The 22,585-nt window shown below is 41.6% G+C and overlaps 1 protein-coding gene across 1 annotated transcript in view; it reads right to left on the minus strand.

The window, feature by feature from the left end:
• The window catches only part of APBB1IP (amyloid beta precursor protein binding family B member 1 interacting protein), a 75,633-nt gene that overhangs the window by 25,959 nt on the left and 27,089 nt on the right, over positions 1 to 22,585 (minus strand). Inside the window, exons 2-7 of the mRNA XM_072154863.1 lie at positions 18,960 to 19,031; positions 16,034 to 16,121; positions 15,095 to 15,372; positions 13,682 to 13,759; positions 6,861 to 7,020; positions 6,103 to 6,224 (exon numbers count right to left, since the gene is read on the minus strand). Of these exons, the coding sequence (XP_072010964.1) occupies positions 6,103 to 6,224; positions 6,861 to 7,020; positions 13,682 to 13,759; positions 15,095 to 15,372; positions 16,034 to 16,121; positions 18,960 to 19,031 (798 nt within the window). The remainder of the gene's footprint in view (positions 1 to 6,102; positions 6,225 to 6,860; positions 7,021 to 13,681; positions 13,760 to 15,094; positions 15,373 to 16,033; positions 16,122 to 18,959; positions 19,032 to 22,585) is intronic.

Here is a 22,585-nt window from a genome sequence, read left to right on the forward strand (position 1 = left end):
AAAAGGTTCTCCTTTTAGGTCAATCACTATGTGTTAGAGGAATCACTTGGCAATAATCTAATACCAAAGTGTCACTGTGCTTGGAGCCCTATAAAGACTGTTACCAGGTTATGTACAGCATATGTTCTATGGGGGAGATTTATCAGCAGTGTCTGAGAGCAGAACTGTTCTAGGTGCTCATGGCAACCAATCAGAGCTCAGCTTTAATTTTCCCACAGCTGTTTATAAAATTAAAACTGAGCTCTGATTGGTTGCCATGAGCAAACTAGAACAGTTCTACTCTCAGACCTTTTGATAAGTCTCCCCCTATAGGTTTGTTCTTAAGTTGAATTTGTATGTAAGTTGGAATTGGTATATTTTAGTGTAACTCCAGACAAAGTTTTTTTTTCCATCCCTTGGCCCTAAATTATGGTTGTTCATAATTTAGGGCCAAGGACTAAGAATAAAGCTTCATTCCAGACAACTTTCATAACCTCTATGTTGACAGTTCCAGCCTGAGGCTAAAGTTCAGTAAATTACCAGCATCCAGAGAGATTCACCAAAGGTCACAGGGGGCAGGGAGCAGGGCCGCATCTGCCATGAGGCGAGATGAAAATCTCGCTTCAGGCGGCAGAATGCGGGTCCCTGTAAAGGGCGGCGAAATTCGCCGCTCTAAAGTGGGCGATTCGGGCGTCCATTAACGCCCGAATCGCCCACCAGCTAAATAAATCGCGCCTGTCTCTTTAAGACACAGGCGCGATTTATATGCGGAGCGACGCAGCGCCTTTCCGGCAGCTGCGTCGCTCCGTTCTAAGCAGTGACACAGGCGCCATGACGTCATGCGCCTGTGTCACTGTGCGGAGCCACGGCTGCCGGAAGAGCCGCGTGAGGACGGGACCCGCGCGCCGAGGGAGCAGCTGCCTGCAGGTGAGTATGATTTTTATTATTTTTCATGTATTTAATTAATTGTGGCTAATAACTAATACTGCGGGGGGGGGGGGGGGCTATATATATATCATATGGGGCCAGAATTATTTTAAACTGGGGGGGGGGGGATTATGGAATGCTATTTTATTTGGGGCTATAATTATTTCTTTATTACTGGGGGGGATGCAATATATATTTATATTATTTGGGGCTATACCGTAATTATTTTATACTGGGGGGAATGCTATATATATATTATTTGAGGCTATGATTGTTTTATACTGGGGGGATGCTATAGATATTATATGGGGTAAGAATTATTTTATACTAGGGGCGGGGTTCTGTATATTTTATTTGGGGATTTGGGGCTATAATTAGTTTATACTGGGGGGGTGCTATAGATATTATTTGGGGCTATAATTATTTTATACTGGGGGGGGATGCTATAGATATTATTTGGGGCTATAATTATTTTATACTAGGGGGATGCTATAGATATTATATGGGGCCAGAATTATTTTATACTAGGGGCGGGGGGGTTCTGTATATTTTATTTGGGGATTTGGAGCTATAATTATTTTATACTGGGGGGGATGCTATAGATATTATTTGGGGCTATAATTATTTTATACTGGGGGGGATGCTATAGATATTATTTGGGGCTATAATTATTTTATACTGGGGGGGATGCTTTATATATATTATTTGGGGCTATAATTATTTTATACTGGGGGGGATGCTATAGATATTATTTGGGGCTATACTTATTTTATACTGGGGGGGATGCTATATATATTATTTGGGGCTATAATTATTTTATACTGGGGGGGGATGCTATAGATATTATTTGGGGCTATAATTATTTTATACTGGGGGGGATGCTATATAGATATTATTTGGGGCTATAATTATTTTATACTGGGGGGGGATGCTATAGATATTATTTGGGGCTATACTTATTTTATACTGGGGGGATGCTATAGATATTATTTGGGGCTATAATTATTTTATACTAGGGGGATGCTATAGATATTATTTGGGGCCAGAATTATTTTATACTAGGGGCGGGGGGGGGGGTTTCTGTATATTTTATTTGGGGATTTGGAGCTATAATTATTTTATACTGGGGGGGATGCTATATAGATATTATTTGGGGCTATAATTATTTTATACTGGGGGGGGGGTGCTATAGATATTATTTGGGGCTATAATTATTTTATACTGGGGGGGATGCTATATATATATTATTTGGGGCTATAATTATTTTATACTGGGGGGGATGCTATATATATATTATTTGGGGCTATAATTATTTTATACTGGGGGGGGGATGCTATAGATATTATTTGGGGCTATAATTATTTTATACTGGGGGGGGATGCTATAGATATTATTTGGGGCTATAATTATTTTATACTGGGGGGGATGCTATATAGATATTATTTGGGGCTATAATTATTTTATACTGGGGGGGGATGCTATAGATATTATTTGGGGCTATAATTATTTTATACTGGGGGGGATGCTATATAGATATTATTTGGGGCTATAATTATTTTATACTGGGGGGGATGCTATATAGATATTATTTGGGGCTATAATTATTTTATACTGGGGGGGATGCTATAGATATATTATTTGGGGCTATAATTATTTTATACTGGGGGGGGATGCTATAGATATTATTTGGGGCTATAATTATTTTATACTGGGGGGGGATGCTATAGATATTATTTGGGGCTATAATTATTTTATACTGGGGGGGATGCTATATAGATATTATTTGGGGCTATAATTATTTTATACTGGGGGGGGATGCTATAGATATTATTTGGGGCTATAATTATTTTATACTGGGGGGGATGCTATATAGATATTATTTGGGGCTATAATTATTTTATACTGGGGGGGATGCTATATAGATATTATTTGGGGCTATAATTATTTTATACTGGGGGGGATGCTATAGATATTATTTGGGGCTATAATTATTTTATACTGGGGGGGGGATGCTATATATATTATTTGGGGCTATAATTATTTTATACTGGGGGGGATGCTATATATATATTATTTGGGGCTATAATTATTTTATACTGGGGGGGATTCAGTATATATTATATGGGGCCAGAATCATTTTATACTGGGGGGTGCTGTATATATTATATATCACTATATCACTAAGCTGGGGGGATGTATATGGGATACAGTATATTACTAAGCTGGGGGGATGTATATGGGATACAGTATATTACTATGCTGGGGGGGGCGGTATATCGGGTACAGTATATTACTTAGCTGCAGGGGCTGTATATGGGATACAGTATATTATATGTATATAGATTTTATCCCTATATAATGAAGGGATGTGTTATATGTGGGGTAGCGTGCGGTCAGTTGTGTTGTGAGGGGTATATATTATTTAGGAGCGCAGTGTTGTTTTCCAGGAGACTTTATACTGTAAGTGACTGTGGTATTTTTAGGGACGCCGGGTGGAGATGCTGCACGGAGCTGAAGATATTTGGCTGTGACCTCAGCAGTGATACGTCATGGATTGGAGAACCCGGAATAAAGTCCTGCTGATGGAAGAGATTGTCATCTATAAGGTACTAGATTCCACTAATGCCTCTCAGATCCTGTAGTCAGTCACACAGTGTCAGGGAGCTGTCTGTAGGGTTGTTAATTGTTAGTAAAGTTTTCAGCATTTACTTAACAGGGAGCGGGGGGGGGGCAGCATTTTAATATTCGCCTCAGGCAGCAAATATGCTAGAATCGGCCCTGGCAGGGAGGTAAGTTTGTAACTCTAAGTTGGTTGTTCTTAAGTCAGGCACTTTCTGTAGATCAGCTGATGTCTCTGGAAGTATGACAAAGCCTGGAAGTATGACCAGGCCTGGAAGTATGACCAGGCCTATAAGTATGACGAGGCCTGGAAGTATGACAAAGCCTGGAAGTATGACCAGGCCTGGAAGTATGACGAGGCCTATAAGTATGACCAGGCCTAGAAGTATGACGAGGCCTAGAAGTATGACCAGGCCTGGAAGTATGACGAGGCCTATAAGTATGACCAGGCCTAGAAGTATGACGAGGCCTAGAAGTATGACCAGGCCTGGAAGTATGACAAGGCCTATAAGTATGATGAGGCCTGGAAGTATGACGAGGCCTAGAAGTATGACGAGGCCTAGAAGTATGACGAAGCCTGAAAGTATGACGAGGCCTGGAAGTATGACGAGGCCTAGAAGTATGACGAGGCCTAGAAGTATGAAGAGGCCTGGAAGTATGACCTTTTAAGTACTAATCCTCACGTCCCTGCACTTTTTTGATAACTTTTATTCTCGTAATATGTAAATTATGTAAAGAGGCTACTGGGGTGTGGAGTAGCTGGAGCTCAGGCTACAGGGCGCGGCTACTCCACGCCCCAGTAGTCTTTTTGTTCCTCCTACCTGAAATCTTCAGGCACAGCTCCTCGTAGCTGCGAGCCCTCGTCCGACGAACTGTGCCCTGGTCTGTGCAGTTCCGGCTTCGGAGCAGTGAACGTGCAGGGGGGGCCTGCTGTTCTGCGCAAGTGCAGACGGCGGGTTTGTTGGACAAGGGCGCGCAGCTACAAGGAGCTGTGCGCCGAAGATTTTGGGTAGGAAGAACAAATCTACCTTTATAGGTAGATTCGTGGTGGTAGGTTCCCTTTAGGTATTTATTTTGGGTGGATGAATTTGCTTGACAGGTTCTCTTTAAAATACTCCTATGTTACTTGTGTTATGATATCTTCACCTAAGACTTCACATTGACCTTAACATTTAGGAAATTGTGTGTTGTTCTCTAATTTGGATCTCCAATGTATTTTCTAAATTGTGCAGCCCCTGAATTCCTAATGCGCAAAATTAACATGATATATGTATACATTCATCATCTGTGATTCATTGCGCTGGAGGCGTCTGATCTTAGATAATAAATATTCCTTAGTACATGTCCTGCGTCCACAGGTGGGATCCATCACCGGCCGACACCTGTTTGTTTAGTCTCCTGTGCCCGTCTATTGTTAATATATATGGAAAGTGCTTATATCTTATGTTATTTAATCTGCTAATTAGATGTTTCTATTCTATAGGATGACTTCGGGGTCATCGCATGACATTGTATGTTTTACATTATTGTACTGTTTAGAAACCTCTTGTATCTTCAGACATTGAGGAGATCTCCAGCATTGTCCCGCACAGTCGATGGGCATTTATCTAAGGCTATATTCACACTGATGTATGGGGGACGTACATACGGCCCACGTATATACGGCCGATATACATCCCCCATAGACGGCAATGGGCGCATGGTGCCCTACACGTGCGGCACCGTACCGCTCCGTACCCCGGAAAAAGATAGGACATGTCCTATCTTTGTACATAGTAAGGCGCCGTGCGCCATAACTTCCTATGGAGAGGGGCGGGGGTGAGCTCCCCGTGCACTGCCATTGCCCGGTACGGTACAGGTGGGTAACGGCAGTGTGAATGTAGCCTAATACTGTAACATGTAAATGTCTCTATTGTTACAAATCAGCTGCATTTCTTCTGGTAATTGTGATGTCTTGGAGCAGCTGTGGTGAGTAGTATGAGGCTCCACAGCAGCTGAGGTGCAAATCATCAGGTTCTGTGACAACTTTCAACATAACTTTGGGATGGGGTGCAAATTTTGAGGTTTACCCTGTTGGCCAAATGTCCTAGAAACTGACCTGCTTTAATTTACAGTATCTAAATGCACTTGGGTACCTTAGGTACTGCTTGCTAGAAATGTCAGGGGTCACTTTACCTGCATTGACCAATCAGTGGCCTCCTTATAACAATAAAATGTCACTTGTGACGTAAGAGAAAGTGACATCCCGTTTTCTGAGGAGTCTATTGTTTGGCTGAAGCTGGTCATGTGACACCTGGCACTTATGTTTGTGCAGTCAGTATAGAAGACCGGTAGACCATCACCATGCTGGTAGCAGGGAGCAGGGTAAGTACACTTTCTTTTTTATGGTTACTCCTGCCCCAGCTGCCAAGGAGCTTTCCAGGATTCTTAAAAACCCTTTTAAGCCACGGGAAGGTGATGGGCCAAGCACTCAATCCTTAGCCCCAATCCATAGCACAAACTAGGTGTAGGACACAAAATTCATCGACTGGCATCAACCAATGTCAGAAATTGGACACATTAATACCTGGCACTTACCTGAGGGTTTTTAAACACAGCATATTTTTCAGACTTTTTCACAAAGTAAATTTTGTTTTCACTGTCTCTAGTCCAGTCTGATAAGATTTCCACAATGTTTTCATGGTCTTCAAAAAATCTCTCTGGAAGACCAAATGAAGATCGGTTGATATTGTTATAATGTTATCTATATTATAATCCTGCTCTATAAGGGGAAGTGTTATATTATCCAAGGCTAGTTTATCAATCTTATATGAAATTATCAATCTTATATGAAATCTTTAATGAAATCGACCACTTTAAAAAAGTGTTTTTTAACCTCAGGCTCATCGTTGGATCCTTGGGGATTTCATAGTCTCAGGAGGGCCCCATGTATAATTATGTAATGAGGGAGCATCTCCGGCGCTCCAGGCTGTGGTCAGCCTTTGTCTAAGACTGCATTTATCACTGGATCGTGGCCCTCCTGGGACTAACAAAGATAAGATCCGTGATTCCCATGGATCCAATGATCGGTAAGTTCAAGCACAGTTCATATTTTCATTTCAGAGTTTTTGTTTCTGTTGTTTGTTTTCTGTTAAGGAGGAGCATTCTGGAAATCAAAGGTGATCATAATGGGAACTAGTTGTGAGACCTCCACCAATCTGCTACTGGTGACCTGTCTAAGTATAGATCAATGTCCAAATCCTTAATGCAAAACAATTTAAAGTGGTCCTCCTCCACCAACATCTGGAGACCTAAATACATGCAGCACTAAATCTCTCGATTACCCAAACACTTACCAATCTGAAGCTCAGGATTTTCCTCATATAAACACCACTCCACTGTAGAGTCGCAGTGCGTCTTCTCAAACAGGTTATCCAATATTTCACGGACAGTCTGACGTTCATCCACCATCAAGGTCTTGGTGCTGCTGTCCGTCATGTGAACCTTAACAATCAGCTGTGAACGAATCAAGGCAACAATATATTGTACGCTAAAGACAGAAATACTAGTTATAATATCTACAAACTAAGGGGCAGAGAGTCCTACGAGGGACTGGGTGCTCTACAGAGAACGTCTCCCAACTTCTAGATCCTCATCAATATCATGTGTAGAGACATGGTACTAGGGTTGACATAAAACGTAAAAGTCCTTAACCTAAAAGTAACTAAGTCCTAGGGAGCTAACCTGTCAAATTCTACTGATCTCTGTAGATCATCAACGTTTTAGTTTAACAATGAGACCCTCTAACCATAATGCCAACTGTGTTAGATTAGGGGCACCACCAAGGATAGACATAATATTAAACCCCAGTATGTAATATGGCCCTCTGTTACCCTGATATAGGCTCCTACTTCCATGAGACTGACTGTACAAATTAATTCAATGCCTTCAAATTACTAATAAATTGTAGGGGACATGAAGAAGGTGCTCTAAGATAAAATATGGGGTAACAAGGAGCCCCTGTATTGTTCCGGCACAGCAGATCTCTATTGCATGTGACTGAGTGAGTCTATCAAAATAATGCCCCTTTTTCAGATGGATGGATGAAATCACAAACCTCAGGATCATGCTTGAGTTGCTTGATGACCCAAACAGGCAGGGTCTGCTTCCACATTTCTAATTTTTGGGGAATAAACAAGAACACATACTTAACGGTAACCCATTCCCTGTTCACACACTGCTATGATCTGGCCACGGGTCTTGCGTCAGCCAATGAGTGGCCTCCTTGGACCAAGAGACAACAAAGGAAGTGAAGTCACTTGATCAAGGAGGCCTATCATTGGCCTGACCCTTCAGAAACTTCTGCCTGGGTGCAGGCCAGCAAACCAGAAGTACTGAAACGGTACAGGAACCAGACTTTAGGGTAAGTATGCTTTAGTTACCACCCTGACCCTAGGCCCCCATTGGGTTTTCCATATTAAGTAGCTCTTAATGCAGCAGAGCTAAGAAGGTCCAGTAGAACTACACCATATCTCTCGGTGATTTTGGGCAGATATCAGACCTAGAGTTGTGCTAATCTCTAGGGAGCTTCAACAAAACTCTACTTTAGCACAGTAAGTAAATGAGGCGTACTATTGCAAACAGGACAATTTAAAGAAAACAGTAAAAAGTTGTGAAATTTGGGTTTTTTGAACGACATTAGTTCTCATTTTTATTTATAGGGACGGTAAAGGAATATGTTAAATGATGACTTTGCCTATTATTCGCCTGCATTAATTTCTATATGAATTAACTTCTACTGTAGATATCAAAACCTCCCAAAAAAAGAACCACCCCTATACTTTTCGTGGTGTTTGGATTTCAGCCCATGTGGTTGGGCCTTCATGATAAGCAAGTTCTCTACTATCCCTTGATAGCTATAAAGGGAATTTGAGCCTCCCATTCCTTTTTCATACTAATGACCTAATCTATTCCCATATGTGAGATACTTCTTCCTGGCCATGGTGACCTCCCACCACCGGTATAGTTAGCCCGCCACTTCCTACTGTTGGTGTTAGAAGCTCAGACACTATAACGGATCTTTCTATTTCTATCAGTGTCAGAGATTTATTTTGCTGCAGATGTTTCCTGAAGCTTCGGATCAACTACTGGTGGGTGGTTTATGAGCTCAAGCTGACAGCTGAGCATCACCCATCATATCAAGTGCAGAGTGAACACAGTTGTAAGTGTGATGCATAGAAACTATACCACATATATAATCCCATAGTACTGTTACTGCATGTAGAAGCAACAAATCCACTGGTATGCATTATACTTAATATCTACTTGATTCCTATTCTTTAAGTTAAATTAGTTTTTTATATTTGAAAAAAGTTCTATATCTAGCAATTTTAAGGACAATAGATGTTGTTGCAGCTTATCCCCTCCCCCTGCCTGTACTATGACCTCTATAGAGATAATACTGACCAGTCATTACATCATTACTGACAATAGATGATATCACAGCTTATCCCCTCCCCCCTCCCTGCACAATGACCTCTATAGAGATAATACTGACCCGTCATTACATCACTACTGACATTAGATGATGTCACAGCGTAGCTCCTCCCCTCCCTGTACAATGACCTCTATATAGATAACACTGACCCATCATTACAGCACTACTGACAATATATGATGTCACAGCTTATCTCATCCTCCTCCCTGTACAATGACTTCTATATAGATAACACTGACCCATCATTACATCACTATTGACAATAGATGATGTCACAGCTTATCTCCTCCCCTATCTGTACAATGACCTCTATATAGATAACACTGACTCATCATTACATCACTACTGACAATAGATGATGTCACAGCTTATCTCCTCCCCCCTCCCTGTACAATGACTTCTATATAGATAACACTGGCCCACTATTACATCACTACTGACAATGGATGATGTCACAGCTTATCTCCTCCTCCCTGTACAATGACCTCTATATAGATAACACTGACCCATCATTACATCACTACTGACAATAGATGATGTCACAGCTTATCCCCTCCCCCTCCCTGTACAATGACCTCTATATAGATAACATTGGCCCATCATTACATCACTACTGACAATAGATGATGTCACACCTTATCTCCTCCCCCTCCCTGTACAATGACCTCTATATAGATAACACTGACCCATCATTACATCACTACTGACAATAGATGATGTCACAGCTTATCTCCTCCCCCTCCCAGTACAATGACCTCTATATAGATAACACTGACCCTTCATTACATCACTACTGACAATAGATGATGTCACAGCTTATCTCCTCCTCCCTGTACAATGACCTCTATATAGATAACACTGACCCATCATTACATCACTACTGACAATAGATGATGTCACAGCTTATCTCCTTCCCCTCCCTGTACAATGACCTCTATATAGATAACACTGACCCATCATTACATCACTACTGACAATAGATGATGTCACAGCTTATCTCCTCCTCCCTGTACAATGACCTCTATATAGATAACACTGACCCATCATTACATCACTACTGACAATAGATGATGTCACAGCTTATCTCCTCCTCCTCCCTGTACAATGACCTCTATATAGATAACACTGACCCATCATTACATCACTACTGACAATAGATGATGTCACAGCTTATCTTCTCCCCCTCCCTGTACAATGACCTCTATATAGATAACACTGACCCATCATTACATCACTACTGACAATAGATGATGTCACAGCTTATCTCCTCCTCCCTGTACAATGACCTCTATATAGATAACACTGACCCATCATTACATCACTACTGACAATAGATGATGTCACAGCTTATCTCCTCCCCCTCCCTGTACAATGTCCTCTATATAGATAACACTGACCCATCATTACATCACTACTGACAATAGATGATGTCACAGCTTATCTCCTCCCCCTCTCTGTACAATGACCTCTATATAGATAACACTGACCCATCATTACATCACTACTGACAATAGATGATGTTACAGCTTATCTCCTCCTCCTCCCTGTACAATGACCTCTATATAGATAACACTGACCCATCATTACATCATTACTGACAATAGATGATGTCACAGCTTATCTCCTCCCCCTCCCTGTACAATGACCTCTATATAGATAACACTGACCCATCATTACATCACTACTGACAATAGATGATGTCACAGCTTATCTCCTCCCCCTCCCTGTACAATGACCTCTATATAGATAACACTGACCCATCATTACATCACTACTGACAATAGATGATGTCACAGCTTATCTCCTCCCCCTCCCTGTACAATGACCTCTATATAGATAACACTGACCCATCATTACATCACTACTGACAATAGATGATGTCACAGCTTATCTCCTCCCCCTCCCTGTACAATGACCTCTATATAGATAACACTGGCCCATCATTACATCACTACTGACAATAGATGATGTCACAGCTTATCTCCTCCCCCTCCCTGTACAATGACCTCTATATAGATAACACTGCCCCATCATTACATCACTACTGACAATAGATGATGTCACAGCTTATCTACTCCCCCTCCCTGTACAATGACCTCTATATAGATAACACTGACCCATCATTACATCACTACTGACAATAGATGATGTCACAGCTTATTTCCTCCTCCTCCCTGTACAATGACCTCTATATAGGTAACAGTGACCCATCATTACATCACTACTGACAATAGATGATGTCACAGCTTATCTTCTCCCCCTCCCTGTACAATGACCTCTATATAGATAACACTGACCCATCATTACATCACTACTGACAATAGATGATGTTACAGCTTATCTCCTCCTCCTCCTGTACAATGACCTCTATATAGATAACAATGACCCATCATTACATCACTACTGACAATAGATGATGTCACAGCTTATCTCCTCCTCCCTCCCTGTACAATGTCCTCTATATAGATAACACTGACCCATCATTACATCACTACTGACAATAGATGATGTCACAGCTTATCTCCTCCTCCTCCCTGTACAATGACCTCTATATAGATAACACTGACCCATCATTACATCATTACTGACAATAGATGATTTCACAGCTTGTCTCCTCCCCCTCCCTGTACAATGACCTCTATATAGATAACACTGACCCATCATTACATCACTACTGACAATAGATGATGTCACAGCTTATCTCCTCCCCCTCCCTGTACAATGACCTCTATATAGATAACACTGACCCATCAATACATCACTACTGACAATAGATGATGTCACTGCTTATCTCCTCCCACTCCCTGTACAATGACCTCTATATAGATAACACTGACCCATCATTACATCACTACTGACAATAGATGATGTCACAGCTTATCTCCTTCCCCTCCCTGTACAATGACCTCTATATAGATAACACTGACCCTTCATTACATCACTACTGACAATAGATGATGTCACAGCTTATCTCCTCCTCCTCCCTGTACAATGACCTCTATATAGGTAACAGTGACCCATCATTACATCACTACTGACAATAGATGATGTCACAGCTTATCTTCTCCCCCTCCCTGTACAATGACCTCTATATAGATAACACTGACCCATCATTACATCACTACTGACAATAGATGATGTTACAGCTTATCTTCTCCCCCTCCCTGTACAATGACCTCTATATAGATAACACTGACCCATCATTACATCACTACTGACAATAGATGATGTCACAGCTTATCTTCTCCCCCTCCCTGTACAATGACCTCTATATAGATAACACTGACCCATCATTACATCACTACTGACAATAGATGATGTTACAGCTTATCTCCTCCTCCTCCTGTACAATGACCTCTATATAGATAACAATGACCCATCATTACATCACTACTGACAATAGATGATGTCACAGCTTATCTCCTCCTCCCTCCCTGTACAATGTCCTCTATATAGATAACACTGACCCATCATTACATCATTACTGACAATAGATGATTTCACAGCTTATCTCCTCCCCCTCCCTGTACAATGACCTCTATATAGATAACACTGACCCATCATTACATCACTACTGACAATAGATGATGTCACAGCTTATCTCCTCCCCCTCCCTGTACAATGACCTCTATATAGATAACACTGACCCATCAATACATCACTACTGACAATAGATGATGTCACTGCTTATCTCCTCCCACTCCCTGTACAATGACCTCTATATAGATAACACTGACCCATCATTACATCACTACTGACAATAGATGATGTCACAGCTTATCTCCTTCCCCTCCCTGTACAATGACCTCTATATAGATAACACTGACCCTTCATTACATCACTACTGACAATAGATGATGTCACAGCTTATCTCCTTCCCCTCCCTGTACAATGACCTCTATATAGATAACACTGACCCTTCATTACATCACTACTGACAATAGATGATGTCACAGCTTATCTCCTTCCCCTCCCTGTACAATGACCTCTATATAGATAACACTGACCCATCATTACATCACTACTGACAATAGATGATGTCACAGCTTATCTCCTCCCCCTCCCTGTACAATGACCTCTATATAGATAACACTGACCCATCATTACATCACTACTGACAATAGATGATGTCACAGCTTATCTCCTCCCCCTCCCAGTACAATGACCTCTATATAGATAACACTGACCCTTCATTACATCACTACTGACAATAGATGATGTCACAGCTTATCTCCTTCCCCTCCCTGTACAATGACCTCTATATAGATAACACTGACCCTTCATTACATCACTACTGACAATAGATGATGTCACAGCTTATCTCCTCCTCCTCCCTGTACAATGACCTCTATATAGATAACACTGACCCATCATTACATCACTACTGACAATAGATGATGTCACAGCTTATCTCCTCCTCCCCCCTCCCTGTACAATGACCTCTGTATAGATAACACTGACCCCCTATTAGTGGGATAGGTGGACACAGCAGATCAAGAAACTCTCTTTAGACCTCAGTGATTTGCCTCTAGATTATTGCTTCATATTACAATTGGACTGCTGTAAATTACCTCCCTAAATAGAGCTCAGTGGACATTTCAGCCTCCATCATCATGTACAGAACAAGAGTGAAAAATAACATTGGTGATACATTCCATATGAAGTTTATATTTTTCTTACTTTTTTTACTTTGGCTTCCTTCATTTTGCCCAAAGCAAGTTTTATTTTGTCAGCTTTGGCTTTTGAATCTTCTTCCTCCTACAACAAATAATGCCACAAAAAAAGTGAAATAATTTTCCCTTTCCAGAGACACTAAACATCTTACATAACATGCAAACTAAGGGATGACTTAATATAATACCCATTAAGAAAAATATCTATATTATCAAATATTTCCGAAAACTTCCTCATGAGACTACAAAGTCTGCTATAACTGCTGTTTTCAGTTCTCTTTCTGACTATACTTTAGCCTTGTATGCAAAACGCAATAAAGCAGGAGCCCAATGGGGAACATGTGATGTCGTTATCAGTGGTGGACAAATGGTGACCAGGAGTCTGACTGATGGGACAGTTTCTAAAAATACAACAAGGGCATTCTCATTTCGGGTCCAGTAACCCATAATAATGTAAAATTCTGCATGTCTCTGTTACATAGGTGCCTATATCATCCTCTGTCTGTGAAACACGGCGGAGGATGCACTGATTTGTCTGTCTGTCCATGCTTCTTTTTATAAGTGTGAACACTGGTGTATTCCTTTCTTTGACAGCTTTGATTGACTTTGCACCACAACCGTCAGTCTTCTGCAGCTCTGCTCTTGTTCATCAATAGTTATCCCCACTGTTACTGACTCTCTCTCCTCTCACATTAATCCTTTGCTGTTCTGTCTTGTCTGGATTTCAGAGTTCTGGTCCATTCCCTCCCTGGCACTGGTACTCCACCACATAAGGTCTTGCCTGCTATAGACTTATAGTGAGCTCCTAGTATCCTGTTATTTCTATACTCTGTATCTTGGAATTTTGACCCTTTGCTCTGACTACCCTTTTTACTTGTGATTTTGTACTGTATCTTTCACTCTTGGTTCTCACCTGGCCTGTCTTCATCTCAGTGTTTTGCACTTTGGCACAGGAAGGTAACATCCACTAGTTGTCCCTTAGCACTTATGGTAAGCAATAAGTCAGGGGCAAATGGGAAGGGGGTTTAGTTTCAGAGCCCACTGCACTGTCTACATCACCTGTCCATTCACAGAGCCCGCATTACAGTCTTATTATAGATTGAGTCATGATGGACTGTATGGTTGATGTTATTATGCCTTTGCCTTAAGTTATCATAAACCCCAATGACAGAATTGAAGTTTAAAGGGATATGTTAATATCAATCCAAGTAAGTGGAAATCACACCACTTGGACCTCCAGTAATCACGAGTACAAGGGTTCTACCTTGAGTAAGTAGAGTGATAGTCAAGCATGGGTTCTACCACATAATTTTGCATAACTGATTCATTACAGTACTACAATATCTTAATCAATCCATGTAATGTGGTTATCCATTTAAAAAATTGAAAAAAGGGCCCCCTTTGCGCTTTATTGTTTTACCTGAGGCTTGGGTTCTTCAGGATCAGGTGGTGGAGGTGGAAGATCCATTTCCCATGCACTCTGTGGTGGTGGAGGTGGGAGAGAAGACAGGTCATCCATGGAACCAGTGGCCAAGTAATCACAATTAGGGTAATAATTATTTAGGGTATCTGCGTTAGGAAATAGGGGAGTGTGGGAGGAGCTTTGACTGCTAACTTTCAGTTCGTCATCCTCACAGTTGGCCACGAGATCGGCCATTAGAGCGTCAAAATCATTTTCTTCAAGGGCGTTAAGTGACTCTGTGAAATAATCAGACATATAAAACCTTTATCTTTCCGACATCAGCATATTGTATCAGTATTTGTAAAACCAGAAGTGGAACACAAGCCACGGAATAGTAATGGAAAAATCTAATTATCTTAGAGCATTAACATTTGCCATATGTAAACATTTCTTCAATTTGATGTTATTAAAAAAAATGTTCCTGTGTGACGATAATTTTTCATAAATGTAACCATGTTGTCGCTTAGAAACGAGATAGCTTCCTCTGATACGACCACCTCACATTCTGGCAGCGGTGGCCAGACATGCACTACTAAGTCCTGCCTAACTATCTGGTTTCAGAGATCATAATGACAGGATGGCTGCAGAACATGCAGTAGCTCCCGAACATTTCATATACAGGAACCTTTTGTTTCTTTGTGCAATCACTCCAGCAGAGGTGGTCGTATCCAAGGACACAGTTCTAAGGCACCGTATCACTACATTTATGAAAAATTATCTTCACACAGGTAAAAAAAAATTAATTTCTAATTGAAGAAATGTATATACCTGACAGATTAATGAAACTGAATGTGAATGCCCAGATAAGAATACCCCTTTAAGTTCCGAACCTGGATCTTGTTATACAATAGCAGAATTCTGAGTGTGAATGTGGTCCTAGTGTTAAACAGTTCGTACCATTTAAGTCTTTGAAACCAAAGGAAAAGTTAATCTCTTTGTCTGTGTTAAAGGCGTTCATAGGGGGGTCATTCTCTATACCCAGGCTCTGTAAAAACATAGAATGAAAACAAAGTTAGGTTAACGTTGTTGTTGTATACACATCGGGGGACATTTTTAAAGCCAGATCTGGATTACAAAAAGGTGTAAATCACCTTTCAAATGAAATCAAATAAATGTTTCTGTCTACTTTTACTTCCATTGGTCAAAAAGTTTTAACCCCTCCCCTTTGGCTCTTTCAAGAAAAGAGGCGTGGCGAGGGTGGAGTAAAGGCGGCTTGTATGTGAACGTGAGAGACGAAAATCTTGATAAACTATAAACACAATGAGGGATATTTATGTGCACTTCTGAGCCGCGTCAGTTGCGTAGAAGCGCTGAAATAATCGCCAATGCTATCTTATAGCTAGGACTTGCAAATATTCATGCCAGGGGGACGTGGCGGGGTGTGAAGGGAGGTTGCGGCCTTAGTCTCTTGATGTATCTGGCTGTGGAGGGGCTATCACACGCTGGCACGAGCCCTCATAGTGCATGGTCCCCATACACATGTGTAGTAAGGTATGAGACATTGATTCTCAGCAGGACACATATGAATAAATGAATCCACAAGAGCCCAGATGTGTATTACCCCTACTGAATTTCTAGGGCACTTCCTCTTCCCCAACCATTTTTAGTTTGCACAATTGGGCCCTTGTGGCGTATTGGGGATTCGTTTTAGACTTAGCCCTTATTGTGTCATGGAAAATCACTGCTAAGTCCACTTTAAAGTTTAAAGTTTCCTCTGTAGGATGTTCTTCCTTAGCGTTGAATTTGCTTAGGGGACAACACTGCCAAACTTGTATTCTCTGGATCATTGAGGTGCCTCCAAAACAAATCAGCAGCCAGGCCTTACAGAGATGGCACACTAGATACCTTGGCATAGTGGTATAGAACAAACTGGCCTGATGGGCAAAATATTGATGGGGGACCTAGCATTTGAATCCATCATTGGTGGATTAAGACTACCACGCTCCTTGGGCTGTAACAATTTTGGACCCCCCACAAATCTTATGTAATGGTTTGATATTTACTGACCCCATGGGAAAGGAGGGGTTAGGGACTCCCTTGTATTGGGGTTTCAGTTAAAGGATTTTTCTAGGAACTGAAAAGCTTCTTTCATTGAGAACCAGCACAAATGTATGAGCTTTTCAGGACTGGAGGTCCTACAGGACAGCATCAAACATGGTGGTTCAGGTGGCACTGGGCCTCCTAGAAGTCTTGGGATCCAGGCTACACCTCAAACCACCCATCTTATAATATACTACTGGAATCCACAGCTGTCAACCGGCAAGTGCTCCCAAGTGCTTCATGTTCACTTCTAACTTCCCTAGGAAGTCCAGGTAAAGTAATGGAGTGGCGGCTGGAGTATATAGTTAGAAACCCCCTTAGGCTGGTGATATCACAGGTTGAATCAGAGTGGGTTTGCCTCAGCAGAATCTACTAACCGGATGAAATGTACAATAGAAGTGAAGTGGATGTCATTTAGAAGAAATACATCCATGCATTACAGAAAGTTGGACCGAACTCTGTGGGCCAAGCCCCCTTTCCCTTAATTGTCCACTTCAGCCTGTTCTATAGGCTGTGCCCGGTATTGCAATTCAACTCAATTAACTGGATTGAGAAATACTGCAATACCACACTATGGACAGTTGTGGCGCTGTTTCAAGAAAAAAACCAAACACCTTTTTTTGATTCCTGGATTACTTGTTGAAGGCACCAGAAAAGTGTCTTCCAATATTTATACAAAACAATGGGACAAGTTCAGGGGCGGATTAAGATGGCAATGAGTCCTGAGCTGTCTCTAAATTGTAGGCCATTACCTTAGGAAGTCCCTACTGTGTACTTTTATTTCTACAGTTTGAGGACCTCTGGAGGACCTTCAAAATCCTAAAAGAGCTCCTGTATACATATGTGTTGAGGATTCAGTGGGGCTCATTTACTAAGGGTCCGAATCGTGCATTTTCGTCGGGTTTCCCGAATATTTGTGATTTGTGCCGAATTGCCCCAGGATTTTGGCGCACGTGATTGGATTGTGGCGCATCGGCACCGGCTTTCACGAGACAGAAATCTGGGACCATGGCCGTCGGAAAAAACCCGAGGGATTCGGAAAAACCGCAGAATTTAAAAAAGAATTTGTGTCGCAAGATCAGCATTCACATGCACCAGGAAAAAGCAGGTGAACTCTGGCGGACCTCGACGCAGCAGCGACACCTACTGGATATCGGGCGCACCGACCTTAGTGAATCCCGGCAGACCCGAATCAGCATCGGACAACGCACTGCGGGATCGCGACTGGACCGGCTAAGTAAATGTGCCCCCGAGGGCAGTATCAAACTTGGTGATTGGTTCAGATGATCATGGGCCCCGGGTGGCCACACAAACGTCTATATTAGTCCACTACTGGATGAGTTAACCCATAGCAGGAATATTGTAGGTCACGTATACTCATTCATACTAAATTTGTCTTGAGGTTTTGGAACATGTAAGTTCTTGCCAAATAAATTAGTTTTTAAGCATTTTGCTTGTTCACAAAGGCAACAATACTTGTTGACATATCGAGGATGAGACTTGTGAAGAATTTGGTCTAATCTTGGAGTAAATCTGTGTTCCTGGGGCTGAGATACAGCTGTTCCTTACAGTGAGCTGCTGTGATGTCACATGGACTGTTCCTCACACAATTGGAGAGGAGGCCAAACAGACTGGACCAATTTATCTCCTTTGAAATCCACTTTGTCAATATTTATCCAGTCTGGAAAGTCTCCACATGGAACATTCAGCTTGGAACAGGAACAAATGTGGGATTGTGAGGGCTGATCTGTGACTGTATGGCTCTACTATTGAGAAGACTCACCTGGGTTAGCAGATCCATTTCCCCTAGTAGATTACTAAACATCTCATCTATTTCTTCACACGTCTGCTCCATCTGTAAAATAAAAGTATACTGGTTACATATGTGCAGTGAGTAACTAAGAAGTAGTTCAGGAAATTTCTATCTAATTATATTCCTAGTATATTGATATTAAAGGAAACCTACCACCACGGATCTATCTATAAAGGTAGATCGGGTGGTAGGTGCATCTGTAGGACGTGATGTCCCGGCAATCTTTTCATAACTTTTATTTAGCTAATATGTACATTTTCTAAAGAGTCTACTGGGGCGTGGAGTAGCCGGAGCTGAAGCTAACCGGCACAGCTACTCCACCCCCACAAGGTTCTTTGATCCTCCTACCAAATAACTTTGTCCCTTGTCTGCGAAGCCTGCCGTCTGCATAATTTTAAACATTGATTTTAGAAGGAAGGAGGCCATAGATAAGAAATATAAGAAGATTACCACAGTCACGGTGGATCTATGAGAAAGTGTCCCTGGTATATCAGGATAATGCGTATGGTAGTGGTCCAATTGGATGGCGCACTCAGAAGTGGAAATTAAAATTTTATTGAATAACAAGTCACAACACGTTTCGGGGAAAAAGTACCCCTTTCTCAAGAGAAAAATGACTAATGCCGAGGGTGGAACATAGTCAAAAAGACCTGGGGTAAGGGGTCGAGCTGTGATCTCCAACACCCCAGCAGGATAGTATAGATGCAAATAAGACAAAACAGAGCGCAAATGTCGTGTTATATCGTAATCTGCAGATGTCATGATTAAATACGTGTGGGCGTATTATGTGTGACCCATAAGAGAAGGTAGGAACGGCGCTTTGCAACCCACTCGGAAATCCGGCATTGGATAAAATGAGTTTTTATTTAAATAAAATAAAAATGACATTTAAAAGAAATAAAGGTTGCGATGCGTTTCTGCTCCGGACCAGAACTTTCATCAGGCATGATGAGGGTGGAACATAGACACCTCGTGGGATGGATTTTGATAGATTTTCTTTAAGGGTTCAAGACTTCTACATGATGTCGAGAGATGCATTTTTTAGCCCTGATTAAGTACTGATGTTTAGGTAAAACCCAGTGAAACCATGCGCTTCTCTTTGGTACCAGGTTTGGTTCAGAACACCACCTCCTATGGGATAATACATTAGCAAATCCAAGATTGTTACAAGATGCGCTTCAGCAGCTGTTACATCTCTATCAGAGCAATTGCCCCCCTTCCCACATCTTCGTATTACTTCTGCCCGTGGCATGCGAGGTTCTGGATGAGGGCGGTGGAGCCGTCATGTGTTTCTGGTAATGTGCACATGGCGCTGAATGCTTTGCTTGGGTTTTTCTTTTGTATTTCTGTTTCAAACCTTTAAAGTTATGACAAGACTTCATGAACTTCATGCGCTTGTTATATTTACTTAGAAATGTTGATAGCGTTGACCCTTAAAGTTTCCATTTACGGTAATACATAAAATAGTGGACACCTGTATTTGTTAGTCTTGATATTGATCTCCACAAAAATATGTAAAAAAAAAAAAAGGTTATTTACATGAAGGTTCAAAAAGCCATCGCTCATATGAGTCTGCGTGATGATTTTTGTAATCGTAGTCTGTGATCAAAGGCAAACGGGGAAAGCTTTAAGCGTCCAGACAAAGTCTGACATGTGTTTACCATTATTGCTTCATTGTTTCCAAAAAGTTAAACTTTCAGTGGCCCAATGTACTACCAAAAAGTCAATTATTACTGCGAGATATCTAGACAGATGAGGCTTTCCACCCATTATTCCTAATGATTGTCTAGTTATAAAAGGGGTTGGACACTTCACCTGTGGGGGGGGGGGGGGCAGGATATTAGGTCATTTACCAATATACAACTATTAAAAGTTCTGCTCCGCTTTCTTGATATGTAAAGTGGAGGGTCATGTGATCTCTAACTGTCCATGAACAATCGCCCTGCCAGGACCTTAATCTTATATTCATGAATACTATCATAAGGTCCTGGCAGGGCGATTGGTCATGGACAGTTAGAGATCACATGACCCTCCATCCGCGGCCATTTTATGGTCAGGAATGTCTGGTAATGAGGTAATAGACAGGAGGCTTCACTTTACATATCAAGAAAGCGGAGCAGAACTATTAATGGACGTATATTGGTAAATTACCTAATATCCTGCCCCCCCTCCACTTACAAAAACATGCGTTAAAGTGGCCAATCCCTTTAAATGATTGTCATGGGCAACAGTAAGATCTATCCTCTTTTCTACTGCTTAGTACCTGGTCAGCTTGGTTCGGTTTGGAATGGTTTGACATGGACCAAGAGCTCTCCATTCTGATTCTCCATCAGAGCTGAGCAGTTTGCACATGTGACACAGTAGTACTGATTCTGACCACTTGGTACCTGGTCTGAAGGAGGTACTAAAAAAAGCAACCGCTACCAGGTACTTTTTGATATTTTTGTTGGAGAGGAAAAGCAAACAAAGCGATTAGAACTAAACCAGAGAGATCAGGTATCATGCATTGGAAAAGTGCCTCAAGATGGGTTACACATTGGTACATTAGGCTGATATCTGGAGCTAACTTCAATCGATACCTTAAATACTCTAACTATCATGCACAGTAGTGTACCGCAACATACTGTACTGCTCAACGATAAGTCATGGTTCTAGTAGAACTTACTTTTGCCATCTTGGTAGATGATTTGTAGATGATTCACTTCCGTCAGACAGATATTTTTGACAGGGAATGGTGACCAAACATGTATTCACTTGCAGGTCCATCTTCTTGGTCTACAGGGGACAGATTATCCACCCTTTTATGGGGCATGCCTGAATTGGTCAAAGTAGACATGTTGGGAATGATAACAGGTCCTCTTTAGGCAGTGGTTGGCCTGGCCTACTACAGTGTCATAGATTCGACAACTGGGCCCAGAGTCTAACCTGATCCTAGAGGTCTAGCAGATCCCAGAGGTCTAGCAGATCCCAGAGGTCTAGCAGATCCCAGAGGTCTAGCAGATCCCAGAGGTCTAGCAGATCCTAGAGGTCTAGCAGAAGGAAACCAATTTCCTATGGTTTGATGGAGGTGTGACCCCAGAATTATTTTACCGTTGGGTCCTTGAAAACTATGTTTGATGCTGTCTTTTAGTATCTTCAAAGATAAGATCAGAACAACAACCTACCAATGCATGTGCCAAGGATGTTAGTCAACATAAGCAGATATGCTGTTTGTCATTTTGTAAAGGAAAGAGTCCAGTAACTTGCTGAATACTAATGCCACGGGCCCTGGGCTGTATGAATATTATAGCCCCCACAAGTTTGTAATCCAATCTTCTTGGGTAATGGAGAATGTGCTCCTTCTACCTGCTTTCAGGTCTCAGGACCGTTGGGCCAAAAAGGTGTCCTCGATCCTTTGGATATGGGAAAAATTCCTGTCACCAGAAAACCCCTTTAATTCAATGGTCAGTTTGAACTCGTCAATCTCTTACTCTGAGGGTGCTGCCACACCTCGTGTTCTTGGACCGTTTTTGGGCCGGATTTAAACGGACTGAAAACGCATGCAATATTAAACAGATGCATTTTTATAAGTTTATCATGCGTTTGGCTGGTTTTAA

Source organism: Engystomops pustulosus, chromosome 5 (genome assembly GCF_040894005.1).
Source record: "Engystomops pustulosus chromosome 5, aEngPut4.maternal, whole genome shotgun sequence".
NCBI lineage: Eukaryota > Metazoa > Chordata > Amphibia > Anura > Leptodactylidae > Engystomops > Engystomops pustulosus.